Raw genomic sequence first — 14,446 nt, forward strand, 5'->3', positions numbered from 1 at the left:
AAAAAAAAAAAAATTAAACACTTGGATTCAAAGACAATATGAAAAATTTATATATTGTATTAATGACCATATATGGATTACATTTATTGAAATACTATTTCAGATGTGTTGAATGAAGTAAAATAGATTTTTAAATTACTTTCAACTTTTTCCTTTTTAATGTGAGAAACTGTGAGGCAGGATTTACAATTGTTACCGGGGAGGTAGGCTAAACTACTCTTTTTCTCTGCCATAGTTTGTTCTAATAAACTTTTCTATCATCTTTACTTAAAAAAGCAATTTTTGTTATTATAATTTTATTTATTTATTTATTTAGTCAGTCGTGAGGCTTGAACTATGGGCCTGGGCACTGTCCCTGAGCTCTTCAGCTCAAGGCAAGCGCTCTACCACTTGAGCCACAGAGCCACTTCCAGTTTTCTGGTGGTTTATTGGAAGATAAGAGTCTCACGGGCTTTCCTGCCTGGGATGGAAAATCTCAGATCTTAACCTCCTTACTAGCTAGGATTACAGGCGTGAGCCACCAGCACCCAGCTGGTATTATAATTTTAAATGCAGAAGTGCTTTATTTCTGAAGCAGATGTGTGTTTGACATCAAAAATCATATGTGGCTTTTTTCCTGTTGAGATTTTCATTTGTAATTTCTCTCTGTATACTGTTTTGTGCAGATAGAAATGTTCTGAACTTTTCTGATAATGCCTGAAAGGAAATCACTGATTTCCTTTAAATTAATGAACCACAAACCCTAACCAGTCTGAGACAATTACAGCTAGCTAAAATTTGTCCTGTGTCTTTCCATCAGAATGACCACTGTGCACAGTGAAAAAATTTGGGAGAAATGACAGGCCAAATTAACATCTATACCCCCTTCTCAAAAAGAGACAGTGAAGTTCATGATGGATATCATCATGGGTATGTTATTGGAAAAAGTATTTTTGTAACTGAAAATGATTTTTAAACTCTTAGCTTGGATTTGTTACAAAATACTTTAATTTCATATGTGACAAAAAAAAACCCAGAACATTTTTAGGTTACAGACAACAGTGAATCTTTAAAAATCAGGCCATTTATTTGCTATGGCACTCATATACACTATTTTGAGTGTTATTCCTATTTCTGTACACATATGATAAAGGTTTGGGGTTTGTTTGTTTTTTTGCCATAATTCCCTAACCTAGTCTTTTAGGTTAGACAGTTTTTGCTTCTTGGTTTCAAGCTACCAACTACCTATGCTATGATGAGAAAATGATACACGAGGGTTTTTCTTTTAATTCTTGCTTTTTAGGCTGAAATTTAAACATCAGAACTGCTTACAAAAATAACTTTAAAATTCAGTTGACCAAAAAAGGCATTCTAAAATAGTGAGAATGTGTGTCTTGTTTATGTTTTGGAGTACAATTTTAGAGAAGTAGATATTTCTTGTGTAGTATTTATTCACTTTGGTAGTTAGAGATTTTCTAATTTACTAACCATAGCCCTATAACTGTGATTTTTGCCATGTCTGAAGTACATGGTGATGGTTTTGCTACTGATTGTAACTCATTACTCTCTCTTGGTTAATGTTAAACATGCCCTCAATCTTTGGATTTGGGATCATCTCATTTTGTATCCATTACTGTTAATTCAAACTTAAATGTTTGATGTGGATTAAAATGATTGTTTACTTATGATCTGGCAGCATAATTATGGTTGAATCTGAAACTATATCTCTTTTCTGTTAAAATATAAGTGCCCAGTTGTTTGTGTGTTATTAAGGAGGCCAAGTATCAAACTATTTGCTCTATTTGTGATGTTAGAAAAAAATAGATACAATTCTCAACCACTTAAGTGTGCTCATACACATTTCAGGTGCCTCATGCTTGTCATCATAATTACTAGGAAAGCTAAGAACAAGAGGATGACATTTTCAGGCCAGTCCAGACAGAAAAGCTTGCAGAATTCCTTATAAACCCTTATCTGGGTGCAGTGGCCCGTACCTGTTATCTCAGCCAAAATAGGTGGATCAGAGTCCAGGCATGCCCTGACAGGAAGCATAGACCTATCTCAAAAATAACCAGAGCAAACAATAAAGAGGGAGGGGTGTGGCTCAGCAGTAGACCACCTGCCTAGGAGGAAAGTCCAGAGCATAAATTCCAGTACAGGGAGCAGTAGGGGGGGGGAGGAAGGGGTTCATGCACCACTCCCTACCCAACGCTGGAACAAACAAAGGCATACTAAATGTGAGAAAGTTGTATTTGTGAGTCCTTGGGAGAAGAAGAAAGAAAATGAAGTAAGTTCATTAGGCTGGTTGAGTAAATAAAAATATAATCTCCTTTAGTCTCTCTCCCTTTGCAATAAATGTTACACCATCCAGTGTCAATATTCATTTATGAAATATTTTATTATTAGGGAATATCAACATTTTTATGGATTATTCATTCTACAGAGTTTCTAAAAGCATTTCCATTTTTGAAAAGTGATAAGTGGATACATTCCCCCAGGTTCCACTTCCAATAGCCACATCTTTAAGAAAGAAGAAGTACCCAGGCATAGTTGCTGAGAATAAGTCAGACTCTTCAAATAATTCTCATTTGCTTTCAAGGTAATGATTAAAAATAAGACTATGTAAATTTATAGGTTATATGACAGAATTAAGTGGATTATTTTACTTATCATTTGTGATTACAGTAAGTAGAATTAGATATTAAAATTGTAAAAATGTGCTGATGTGCATCATTCTTAGTGAAAATAGTCCAGCAAAGCGTATTCCCTCTTCCTTCCTAGAGTGTGCATACTTCAGAAGGGGAGGGAAAAATTGCCTAAAACATTCCAGCAGTATAATTTAGTAGCAATATCGCCTTTCCCTTTTGAAACTGCTCCCTTTGTGCTAGTTGATTGTGGCTTTGATGGAAGTTCTTCAGCTTGAGTTGTGGGCAGGCTGTGGGTTGTGCTAAACTCCCTATATTGCAGTTAAAGGCAACATAGTATTTTTGAAAAGAGATGAGGTCGTTAAGTCAAACAGTATAGATTTTTCACTTGCTTTATGTATAATCTTGGGAAATGCTTTAATTTCTTGGGGCCTCTATTTTCTTACCCTCAGGAGAATGACTTCCTACTGTTTTGAGATGAATAAACACTCAAAGGATTCATATGTCTTGAGCATCTTTATGGATCTAGCCATATCTTATACCCCTTTATTATCTTTGATCTTTTTAGTAGCACTGTGGTTAAGGGTGATTCTAATACCCAATTTCATAGGCGCACATATGTAAATTGTACATTGCAGGGTCCAACTTAGTGATAGTGGTGGTAGTAATCATAGTAATAGTACCTGTGGTTGATTTTTTAACAAATTACTATTTGAAAGTCAGTGTCTCACTATGTTGTCCAGGCTGGTCCTGAAGTCCAGACCTCAAGTGATCTTTCCCCTCAATCTCCCAAGTGCCAAGATTGCTGTGTACTATTTTGCTTTTGTGACTATATTCATTTTATTCTTATTTTAACTGAATTAATTTAAGGATATAATGAGGAAGTTAGTTTGGAGGGCTCAGGATTCACAGTCAAGCTTTCTCACCAAGACCTATGGAATTAAGCATCACATACTATTGTGAGAATTTTTGCTTACTTTTGTGAGATTTTAGATTCACTGAATCCTGGTACAGTACATAAAGGCTCTTCATTCTTAGTGAGACAATAATTTATAGATCATTATTTTATGATAATATAAACTATAGTTTAGAACAGTGTATTTTTCTTATATATTTTCTAAAAGACTCAGTTTTATAATTGTATATGTCTTTGTATGCACTTATATCAGAGAGTCATTTTGATGGTTCAGCTACTTGACTACTTGGCTGTTGATCTATGTATTTCTTAGGCAATGGGATAAAAATCTTGGCTTCTTTTTGCCTGAATTATTTTGTCAAATTTAGTTACTGAATAGATTATTTCTCTATCTCTTTTAAACTGTTGTTTATGCAAAAGAAGATAATGTTAATGTTTTACCTAGTGATTTGTGCAATTTTACACCCAAAGTTTAATCTTATATATTAATTTCACAAATCAAATCAAATCAGAGTAAGATTGTTGCTATGTAATTTATAATCACATCATATCAATAGGTATAATTATTTAATAATAGACACTCAGTAGGCTCTGTTATCTAATATTTATGTAAGCCTGTGCTATGTATTTGCTTCTAATTAGTAGAAGGAGACATAAAAATTAAAAGACAATCACACTAAAGTGCAATTTATTTTTCTTAGATATATATTTGAATGCCTTAAAGATGTCAGAAAATTACTGAAGATTATGTCATTTATTAGGATATTTGGTAATTATTTCCTTGTTTAATGTTGCTTAGATAAGAAGTATCTCTTTAAATTCCATATGAAGCCTAGCAGTTTGCTAAGAGCTTTATCTGCCATTAGGAATGCTGAAATAGAATAGTTCACTGCATTGCAGGGAACCACTAGCTATTTTTGTTTGGTTAGAATTCAAGGCAGGAGTGTGTGGGGGGGGAGTTAGGGGAGGGAAGGGATAGTGGGAGAACAACAATGGAATGGATAACAATGTTCAACGAGAAATGTACCTTATTCATTTATTCATGTAAATGTAACCCCTCTGTCCAGCATCTTTACAATAAAAATAAATTTCTTTAAAAAGTTGTCATTTAGATGACAAAGAATCCATCCCTTTGAAATGTTCTAAATCAATTAAAAAGTGACTATAGGTGAAATGCACATCATCTGCCCTTTTAGACTTCTGTTTAAAAGTACTACATGTTGGAACTGGAGGCATGGATCAAGGAGAAGAACACCAGCCATACCTAAAATTGCCAAATGAGTGTGAGGCCTTGAGTTCAAGCCCTAGTACCAAAACTTGAAATAGTACTATGTGTGTAAGAACCACTTTACTAAGAAAAAAAAAGTTATCTTTGTTTTATTATTAAATTTGGGCTAGCAAGTCATCAGAATAGTTGCTTATTTTGTGCCATCATGAGGTTTCATTGCTATTAAATACACTGTAATTTTTATTAGGCTCTTCTTTATACATTCTGCTTTACCTTAACAACATTCCCAAATTCCTTTCTATCTGGGAAGACTCCAGAGATAAAATGGGCAGAAGGAAGGGCACCACTTCTGTACTAATCATAGCTCTCTAGAGAACATAGGAATCTATCTATCTATCTATCTATCTATCTATCTATCTATCTATCTATCTATCTACCTATCTATCTATATGGAGAGACAGAGAGAGACAGAGAGAGAAGTATAAAATAGGATTTATCAGGTTGCATTACATGATTTAAATCTGAATAGTCTGCAGGCTGAAGAGCCAAAGAACCCTATTATGGCACAGTCCAGGAAACTGGAAGCCCTAGAACAAGGAGCCAGTGATGTAGGCCCAGTCCAAGGCTGAAGGCCTGGAGACTCCCCAAAGAGTCACTGCTGTAAGACCATGCGCAAAGCTTGAAGAATGAAGAAGCTCAAGTCTGCTGTCCATTGCCTGATGAATGGCTTGAGGAATGTTCACACTTGCTCAAAAAGACTGGAGCACCCCCTTCTGGTCTAACTTAAGTAAGCTGAAAAAAAGGAAAACAGAAGAAAGGAAGAGAAAGAGAAATAGGAGGAGAAGGAGGAGGAGATGATGATGATGATGATGATGATGATGACGACGACGACGACGACAACAACAACAACAACAACAATGATGACAACTAGAGCTTGTATGCCCAGGCTACCTCTTCCACCTTTGTTCCCACCAGTCTACTGAAGAGTACTGCCCACATTCAAGGCAGGTCCACCCCCCTCAGCTGCTCAGTAATCTCTAGAGACATCCCCATAGTCACACCTAGAACTGTGTGAGATTTATTGATCTCCTAGGGTCTTTCAGTCTAATCACGTTGAAAGTTAAGCTTAACCATCACAGCCTTCCTTTCCTGAAATCAAGACAGCAAACACCTCGTCTAACACCTCTTTGGAAGCTTAAGCCCTCCCTTGTAACTAAGGCTCAGCCAATGACAGCCTGTCTGGGAAGCTCAAGGATTTTTAGCCTTTCTTGTCCATTAGCCATCACATGTTTTGTTTTGTTTCCACACACCTGGTTAAGTGTAGCTTAAGTGGGATATATTTTGCTTGTTTATAACCCAGAACACGCATGATTATAGCAATTACTGCAATCTCCCAGTATAGAAAAAGGAACTGCACCTTCTTGTGTTTAGGTAAAATGCTTGAACCACAGTTATATAGAAAATTCTAGACCCAGGTCTCTTCTAGATAAAGGTTGTCCACATGACTGATTCCTTGGACATTCTTGACATCTGCAGGTAGTAAGAGGGCATCTTCCCCTCTGCTGGACTGCAGTACTCAGTCTCATTTCCTGTTATGTTTATCTGTTTGGTCTCAAATCTGGCCTTCAATACCAAATTGTTGAGCACCCTATTAGATAAAAATTTAATTCCTAAATGCTCACAGGAGTGCTGAGTGCATAGTCCGTCATAATAAAGAATTTTTCATCACTGAGCACAAGAGTGTAGAGATTACTCAACTGCAAACATCAGCATGGATTTGAAATTGGTACTGAAAGTGTAATACTGATTTTCTTAGAGGGTCATGCCTGTAATTCTAGCTATGTGAGTGGCTAAGATTGGGATGACTGTGGCTCCAGGCCAACCCTGGGCAAATAGGTTTGTGATGCCAGTTGTCAGTAGGGAGATAGACCTGTACATCTGTCACTACCTAGGTACAGACCTGGTCAAGAATGGGGATGCTGTCACTCCAGTGGCTCACATGTGTAATCAAAGCTACTTGGGAAGTTGAGATCTGAAGATCCTTATTTGGAGCCAGCCCACTCAAACAAATCCACCAGAAAAAAAAGACAGAAGTTGAAGTGTGGTTCAAGTGATAGATCTTAGTAGAAAAGCTAAGCAAGAGCCTGAAGCAAGAATTTCAAGTCCTACAACTGTCCCACATGTGTGCATGCATGTGTGCATGTGTGTGCATGCACACACACACACACACACACACACACACACACACACAAATTACCAGCCCCTAAGAGGGCTTACAGTGTGAATTAAGTGGTAGAGTGACAACCTAGCAAGTGTGAGTTCTGAGTTTACCTTAGTACTGAAAAACAAAAACCCCACCATTTTAAAAATTGTTCTATTCCTTGCACATATAAAGGTAAGCATAGAAATTCTATTCTATGCTAATATGCCAGGTTCTTATTACAAATATTAACAAGATTTACCTCTTTGAAGAAGGAAGTCTCAAAGACTGATAGGGAATGAATGCTCCCATAGCTTGGATGACAGAGTTATGGGCAAAAGATCTCTTAGGTAATCCGAGGAAGGATAAGAATGACAAATCCACTAGCCGTAGCCACAGGGACCACTATGTGTGTAAACTTGGAGATACTGCTCCAGCCAGGATCTATACACACAGAGGACAACAACCAGAACCCTCTGAATGCTGGAGAAATAGCACAGTGTGCTTTACCTTTCCAGAATAAGATTAGACTTTAAAATATTACTTATAATGTTTGTGTTAATCACAATCAATTAACATTCAAGACTTACAAATGATTTTGAAATTAATTATATATGATTTAGGAGTGATGAATAAGACTGTATTTTGTTTTAGCAGAATGATATTGAAGACAGATCTATGTCTAAACATGAAAACTCAACACAATAGGGAAAATGGATACATATGACAACAGAAAACCATATGTGTGTGTGTGTCTACATATATATAAAACAGGATGAAACTGGTATAACTTCCGTTCAGTAAACATTACAGACACAGTAGAATAATGACTGAGCTTCCACATGTTTTCCTATCATTTGTAGACAATTACTACGGGACCCCAAAGCCTCCAGCTGAACCAGCACCATTATTATTAAATGTAACAGACCAGATACTTCCCGGAGCCACTCCAAGTGCTGAAGGAAAACGGAAGAGAAATAAATCAGTGAGCAACATGGAGAAAGCCAGTATAGAGCCTCCTGAGGAGGAAGAAGAAGAAAGGCCTGTGGTCAACGGAAATGGAGTAGTAGTATCACCAGGTGGGTCATCTATATTCTTTATAGGATCGTTAGTTTGTTGCTTTAGATGTGCATATGTGTGTATTTATATGCATAGATACGTATATATGTACATATACACATCTATAATCATCTGTGTGTTCCGCTATAACCATATTCCAGGTATTTTCAGAATGAAAAGTATGTTATCAAATGGGAAGTACATAATTTTGAATCTGAGTTCTAATTGGTTCTAATTTTGATATATTGACTCAACACTCTTTAATTTTTATTTCACATATACAATGATAAGGGTTCAAGCAAATTTTAGAAGATTTTGCAAATTATGAGTATGACTATATAAAGTTTTAAGGTCTTTCAAGGACTATTAAAGAATATTTGTTAGAATTCTGGCATGGATTTGCCTCTTAGGATTATTGCTAACAGAACACCCCAAGTAGCATTGGCCATACTATTTTTCATGATTAAATGTTATCAAAATAGGGAAAAATCCTAAGCATGACAAGCTGTTAGCTTTCTCAACTAGGGTTCAAAAATTTTATTTTACTTTTCTATTTTTAATAGTGGCATACCTACTAAAGAGTTGGCATTGAAAAATCTAAGGGCTTTGTTAGAGTTTTTAAAAACATGTTAGCCCATATGCTGTGACTATATGTTATTCAAGTTTGCAAGATGACTTTGATGTCGGTATTTTAATTTTCACAGTAGCTTCTATCCTGACATAATATTTGAATTTTCATGTTCAATTATTTTTATCAAAGAAAAGCTTCATATGCTTTCTCATTTTTCTTCCTTTTTCAAAATACCTATAGGAAGTGTTCTTCATTGAACACAAGTAAAGGGAAGATTAAATTGAATCTATGTTATCGTGGTATAAAATGTGAAAAGGTGATATCATTTTGCTACTCAAGAAAGCCACCTTCTAAACTTTAGGAACATGTGTTATCTGACCCTAGCAAGCACTGATTTGACAGGTAAATGCTAAAGAAAAAAAATCATTATAAGTAAATAATGTAACTTATTCACTATACTATGTTCAAGTATTTCCCACACCTTCCTCTTTTTAAATTTGGAATTCTCTATATGAAAATTAATTTAAAATTAATTTAAATTGATAGCAGCTAGTTTTCTTAGTTTTTGAAAGTGAAAACAACTCAGGTGAGTTGAAGAGTAACCACAAAAGAAGCATAAATTAAGATCCAGAGAAAAACTATTGGATTACATGCTGATTAATACATTGTAGTAAAAAATGTAGAGTATAAAATCCTGAACCATTGAATTGGATTTCTTGTTTAATTTGTGCTGAACAACAAAAAAAATGAACTGCTCTTTTTGGGGGCACCTATGGCCCAGGCCTGTCATCCTAGCTACATAGAAAGAAAGCTGAGACCTAGAGGAATGAGGCTTGAAGCCAGCCCATGCACAAAAGTGAGGCTCTATCTCCAACTAACGAGCACAATGCTGGACTAGAGGAATAGCTCTAGAGATAGAGTGCCAACTATGAACAAGAAAGCTGCGAGAGAGCATGAAACCCTGAGTTCAAGCCCCAGTCCTAGCCTTACGTCCTTAAACTAGGAACCTAATTAATTGGAAAGGGGTAGAGTAATCTAGAAAACATTATTCTTTTCTGTTGTGTATATTTATTGTGAGGACCAGGTACTTTTATGGTTAAATACTTAAAAGTTTTTCATAAGCTCCGAAGATAATAAACTAAATGAAACTATTTCTGGCCATCTGTAATTATGGGGCCATCTCTGTGTTCCTCGGTCTAAGGATGGTGGAAAACAATTGGACAGTCAATGGATGATGCCACCAACAGTGGCTCTGTGACATTGACTGGGGCACACGATCCTTATTCTTCATTTCTTCCCTGCTTGGGAAATGTCTGGTGTATAAATGAATAACCAGTTGGGTGTTCAACGTTGGGGAAGGAAGTCCTAAACAAGAAAACAGGTCTACCATCTATTATTAGGAATCTTTTGACAATCTCAATCCTTGAAATTTTCATATACGTTCCCTAAAATTTACTTTTTAAACTTCATCACATTTTTTCTTTCTTTTTTTTTTTTTATTGTGAGAATACCATACTGACGAGTTACCATTACGTGGGCAAGATAACGAGTACATTTCTTATTTTTTCTAGCACATTCATTGGTGTGCTTTTGACTTCTCCAGGCATTTTGAGAACCTACAGTAGATATCAAAGTGAGATTTTGCTTAGTTAGAGACATGGCTCAAGTGGTAGAGTGCCTACCTAGCAAATGTGAAGCTCTGAGTTCCAATCCCAGTACTTCCCTAAAAAACTATTAAAAGGGTTTAAATATTAGACTTCTATTGAGAATATCAACATAGTCAATAAAGCACATTTGTCAAGTGAGAAAAGATGATTGAAATAACTTTAAGAAGAAGAGTAATAAATAAGGCATATACTCATTTACAGATTAAAAGCTGAGGTATGCTGAAGTTAAATAGATCACATGTCATTAAAATGAAAGGAATATATAGGAAGTCTGCATCCAGAATACATGCATTGCTGTCCTAAATCCCATATAACAAAAGAAGATCATAAACGTATTTCTCAATCATATGAGTACACACAGCCTCTATTTTACCTGTACATCTTAAAGAGGCATTATAAACTTCTATTATTAAAAACAGCTTTCCGTCTGTTTAATTTCATGTGCAAGTCTTTCTATAATATACCAAAAAATTCTCAATTTCATTATGTTCTATACACATATTAGAATCAGACCCACTGATGTTTGTCTCCTATATACCTTATCAGATGATCCATTTGATCTATCTAAATGACATTTCTAAAGATGCTTAAGTTTACATACATTACCTTTATATTATATTTTCTTCATATTTTCTCCTTTGAACTATCTACTTGATACTATTATCAAAAAATTCATATGACATGGGAATATTCACTTTGTGTAGCGTTCCCTAATTATATCATGTATAGATTTAGTACATAGCTTCCAGGCAAACTGAATAATAATTATTTTTATCAAAGTCTTAGAAGATCAAAAAAATCTATCTTTCTGGTCTGTATCATCTTAGTGATGGAAATAAATATATAATTCTATTTTTAGAAATATAATTATCTCTTTTTTCATTCATAAAAATCATGAGAATGAAATTAGAAAAGAAACTCGTAATGAACTCATACAATGGGTCAGGCATGTCTATACAGTATACATATTATCTCTATTTCCATAATAACAGGTTATTTATTGTGTGAATGAAGCACTAAAAGTTAGTGATGTTTAACTAAGGGAAGAGTACCTTTACTGATAAACTTGAAAGGTGAACTCAGCAATACTTGAGCTTTTATTCCAGCACATTTTCCTAAGCAACTTGAAGACATAGTAACTTCTGACCTGCATAAGGTAACAAACATATCTGCTGCCTAGTGAATTTTATCATCATGGTAGTCTTTGTCTCTCTTAGGCTTTGTGGCAACAGAGTTTGATCCAAGTTTTGCAATGAGTTATTCTAACATCATCTTATAGAGTTTGTCTTCAAACTGATGTTTAAACTTCCTGCCCTAGGCTGGGGACCAGTGGCTCATGTCTGTTATCTTAGCTACTCAAGAGACTGAGATCTGAGAATAGTGGTTTGAATACAGAACAGGCAAAAAAGTCTGTAAGATTCTTACCTCAAATTGATCAGCAAAAGTGCCACAAGTGGAGGTATGACTCAGTAATAGAGTGTTAAGACTTGAGGAAAAAAACTGGCCAAGTAAAGATTCTTGTTACTTTTATCATCATTTGATCAAATAACTGAGAAGACCAACTTAAAGGGAGGAGCTAATTTGGCTTATGGCTTTGCTTTGGAGGTTTTAATTAATCATACTTAGGTAGGGGGTGGCCAACAGGAGAGAGAGGAGTGAGGGAGGGGAAGAGAGGGAAGATGAGAGAAAATAGATAAGAAGGATGCCTGAATTTGTGGGCCCAAACCTTTTATTCCACCCAGGTCCTCAGTCTGGGGAACTGTGCTACCCACAGACAGGGCAGAATAACAAAATATTGAAACAAGGACACCGAACAACCCATCCAACAATGATACTTGCAAGACACTATGTTGGAAATGAACTTTTCAACTTTGGGGGAGGGGGAGAGTGGGGGAGGTGAGGTAGGAAGGGGTAGTAGGAGAAAAACAAAGGAGCGGGTAACAATGCTCTATAGGAAATGTACTCATTACCTTACTCATGTTAACAGTAACCCCTCTGTACAGCATCTTTACAATAAAATAAAGAATTTTTTTTTTATTTTGGGTCCGGTCGTGGGCCTGAACTCTGAGCCTGGGCGCTGCCCCTCAGCTCTTCAGCTCAAGGCTAGCGCTCTACCACTTGAGCCACATCACCACTTCCGGCTTGTTTTTTGCTTATGGGTGCTGAGGAATCGAACCCAGGGCCTCAAGCATGCAAGGCAAGCGCTTTACCACTGAGCCACCTTCCCAGCCCCTAAAATAAAGAATTTTAAACAAAGGTCTTCCCATTTAGCTATTATTTTCTGGAAATGCCCTCAGACATACCAAGAGATGTGCTTTACTAATCTCCTGGACTCTTCTTGATCCAATGAAATTGTCGGTCAAGAGTAATTGTCACACAGGTATCTTTATTTCAAGTATTCAGTAGATTTTTTAATTTTTAGTTAATTACAACTAAGCCTCTGGAGAATGTCAAACTTTTACTGCATGAAAATGATTTAGTTTGCTTTTCCTGTTAATTTTACATTATTCAGTGTTTTCAGCATACTGTGTTTCCTAAACTTTACCTAACATTCTTTGAAAAGTTATATACCTAATGTATGCAAAAGTATATTTCAAAACTTCATGATTAGATATGAGAATTGTCTAATTTTCTAACCTTGAAAATATAAAAATAGATAATTTTCTTCATGGCCGATTTTTCTTCAGAAAAAAAAATTATAGTCTATAAGTCACTGATTTGGTGATGCTTTCTTGGACTTACATTTCATGAGTTATCTGCTAAACTTTTCCTGAAAATGATTCATTATAGTCTTGTAGTTTCCCCTCATCAGCCTAGGGTAAAGAACTGGAAATATATTTTTAAAGCAATTAAATCTCTGTGATACACACACACACACACACACACACACACACACACATAATGCCAGGAGGAATAGGACAGGGCCCGTCAGAGTTACCTTCACCAACAAAGGGAATACAGTATGTGGACACAGAGCTTCCTTCTCCAGTTCTCCAGGGCCCCAGGCCCGCAATTAGTGCAAATGAACTGCATCTCCCAGAGAGCAAACAGAGTGTCCCTTATGTGATCCCCGAGTGTCCTCGGCGATGATCTCAGCTCACCATTAGGGACCCACATCCAGGTTCCTGGGCTGCTTGGCACGCTGACTCTGTCTGCACCATCAGTCCTGGTTTCGTGAATGAGATCCTGTCACTGTCTGAAGAATTATGGCCTCCGTAGTGAATCTCGCTGTTTTCCAGTGAATAATGCCCCACTCTGAAACCGCCCAACGCCTCTTCCCAGCTTATTTTTGTGTGAGTTCACAGAGGCTATGAGTCCTATATCCACCCAGACCTTCATCTATTTTGCTTCTTTGTGTTATGTTTTAGTTTTCGTTGGGGGAGATTTGGTTTTATGATGTTCTTCCCAAAATACTATAATAGGTTTTATCTCTGCTTTGGTTGGGGGAAAAAATCTGGGGCTATTTTAAACTGATCTTCTAAAACTAGATACTATTTATAAATAAAGCACATTCTATCTCTTCTTAAAAGGATTACTGGAAAGTTAAAACTGTCCTAATGTAAAATGCTGTGCATATCTAAATGTGATTACCAAGCCACAAGATGACCACTCTGGGTTTCAGGTTATGAACTGTAGTAGTCATTGTAAACACACCATAAAAATGTGAAATCGTGAGACTCTTCAGAGGTCACTTTTAAATCAAAGCAGACTCACTTTGGCTCAGACTGAAAGGGAGGCCTCTTCCAGCCCTCCAGGGGATTCAGCATTTTCAGGGGCTTGCACTCAAGCTCTCTGTGTATAGTGTTTGTCCGTTTCTGTGGGGTGTGCCATCAGTCCTGGCTCAGGGGATGCATTCATGTCAGTGTAACTTGTTAATGTGAGAGGTCTGATATGTGAATATGAAGAGTGGAGACAGGAATGAGTAGGGCCACACCTGAGGTGCATACCCAGGGAAATGTTCAAGTGGCTTGCTGTTGTCCAGGATTTCTTGAAGTCTCAGCTTTTCACTCTCAGGCTGATTTTTATGGTTGTCTATGTTTCACCTTTCTTCCCAGAAAAGTGGTCATGACTTCTCATGTGAAATCCCAACTACTTTTTGTCAAAGAGGTTTGAGTTATTTCTTTCCTTTTCTCTTGCTCTTCCTCTTTCTTTTTTTCTTTTCTTCTTCTTCTTCTTCTTCT

General features: G+C 36.5%; 1 protein-coding gene across 1 annotated transcript in view; it reads left to right on the forward strand.

The window, feature by feature from the left end:
• Magi2 (membrane associated guanylate kinase, WW and PDZ domain containing 2) overlaps positions 1-14,446 on the forward strand; it is a gene marked incomplete at its 3' end in the record, with an annotated part of 913,285 nt that overhangs the window by 460,339 nt on the left and 438,500 nt on the right. Inside the window, exon 5 of the mRNA XM_013035261.1 lies at positions 7,832-8,047. Coding sequence (XP_012890715.1) covers positions 7,832-8,047 — 216 coding nt within the window. The remainder of the gene's footprint in view (positions 1-7,831; positions 8,048-14,446) is intronic.

The sequence above is a fragment of the Dipodomys ordii genome, unplaced genomic scaffold (assembly GCF_000151885.1).
Source record: "Dipodomys ordii isolate 6190 unplaced genomic scaffold, Dord_2.0 Scaffold207, whole genome shotgun sequence".
NCBI lineage: Eukaryota > Metazoa > Chordata > Mammalia > Rodentia > Heteromyidae > Dipodomys > Dipodomys ordii.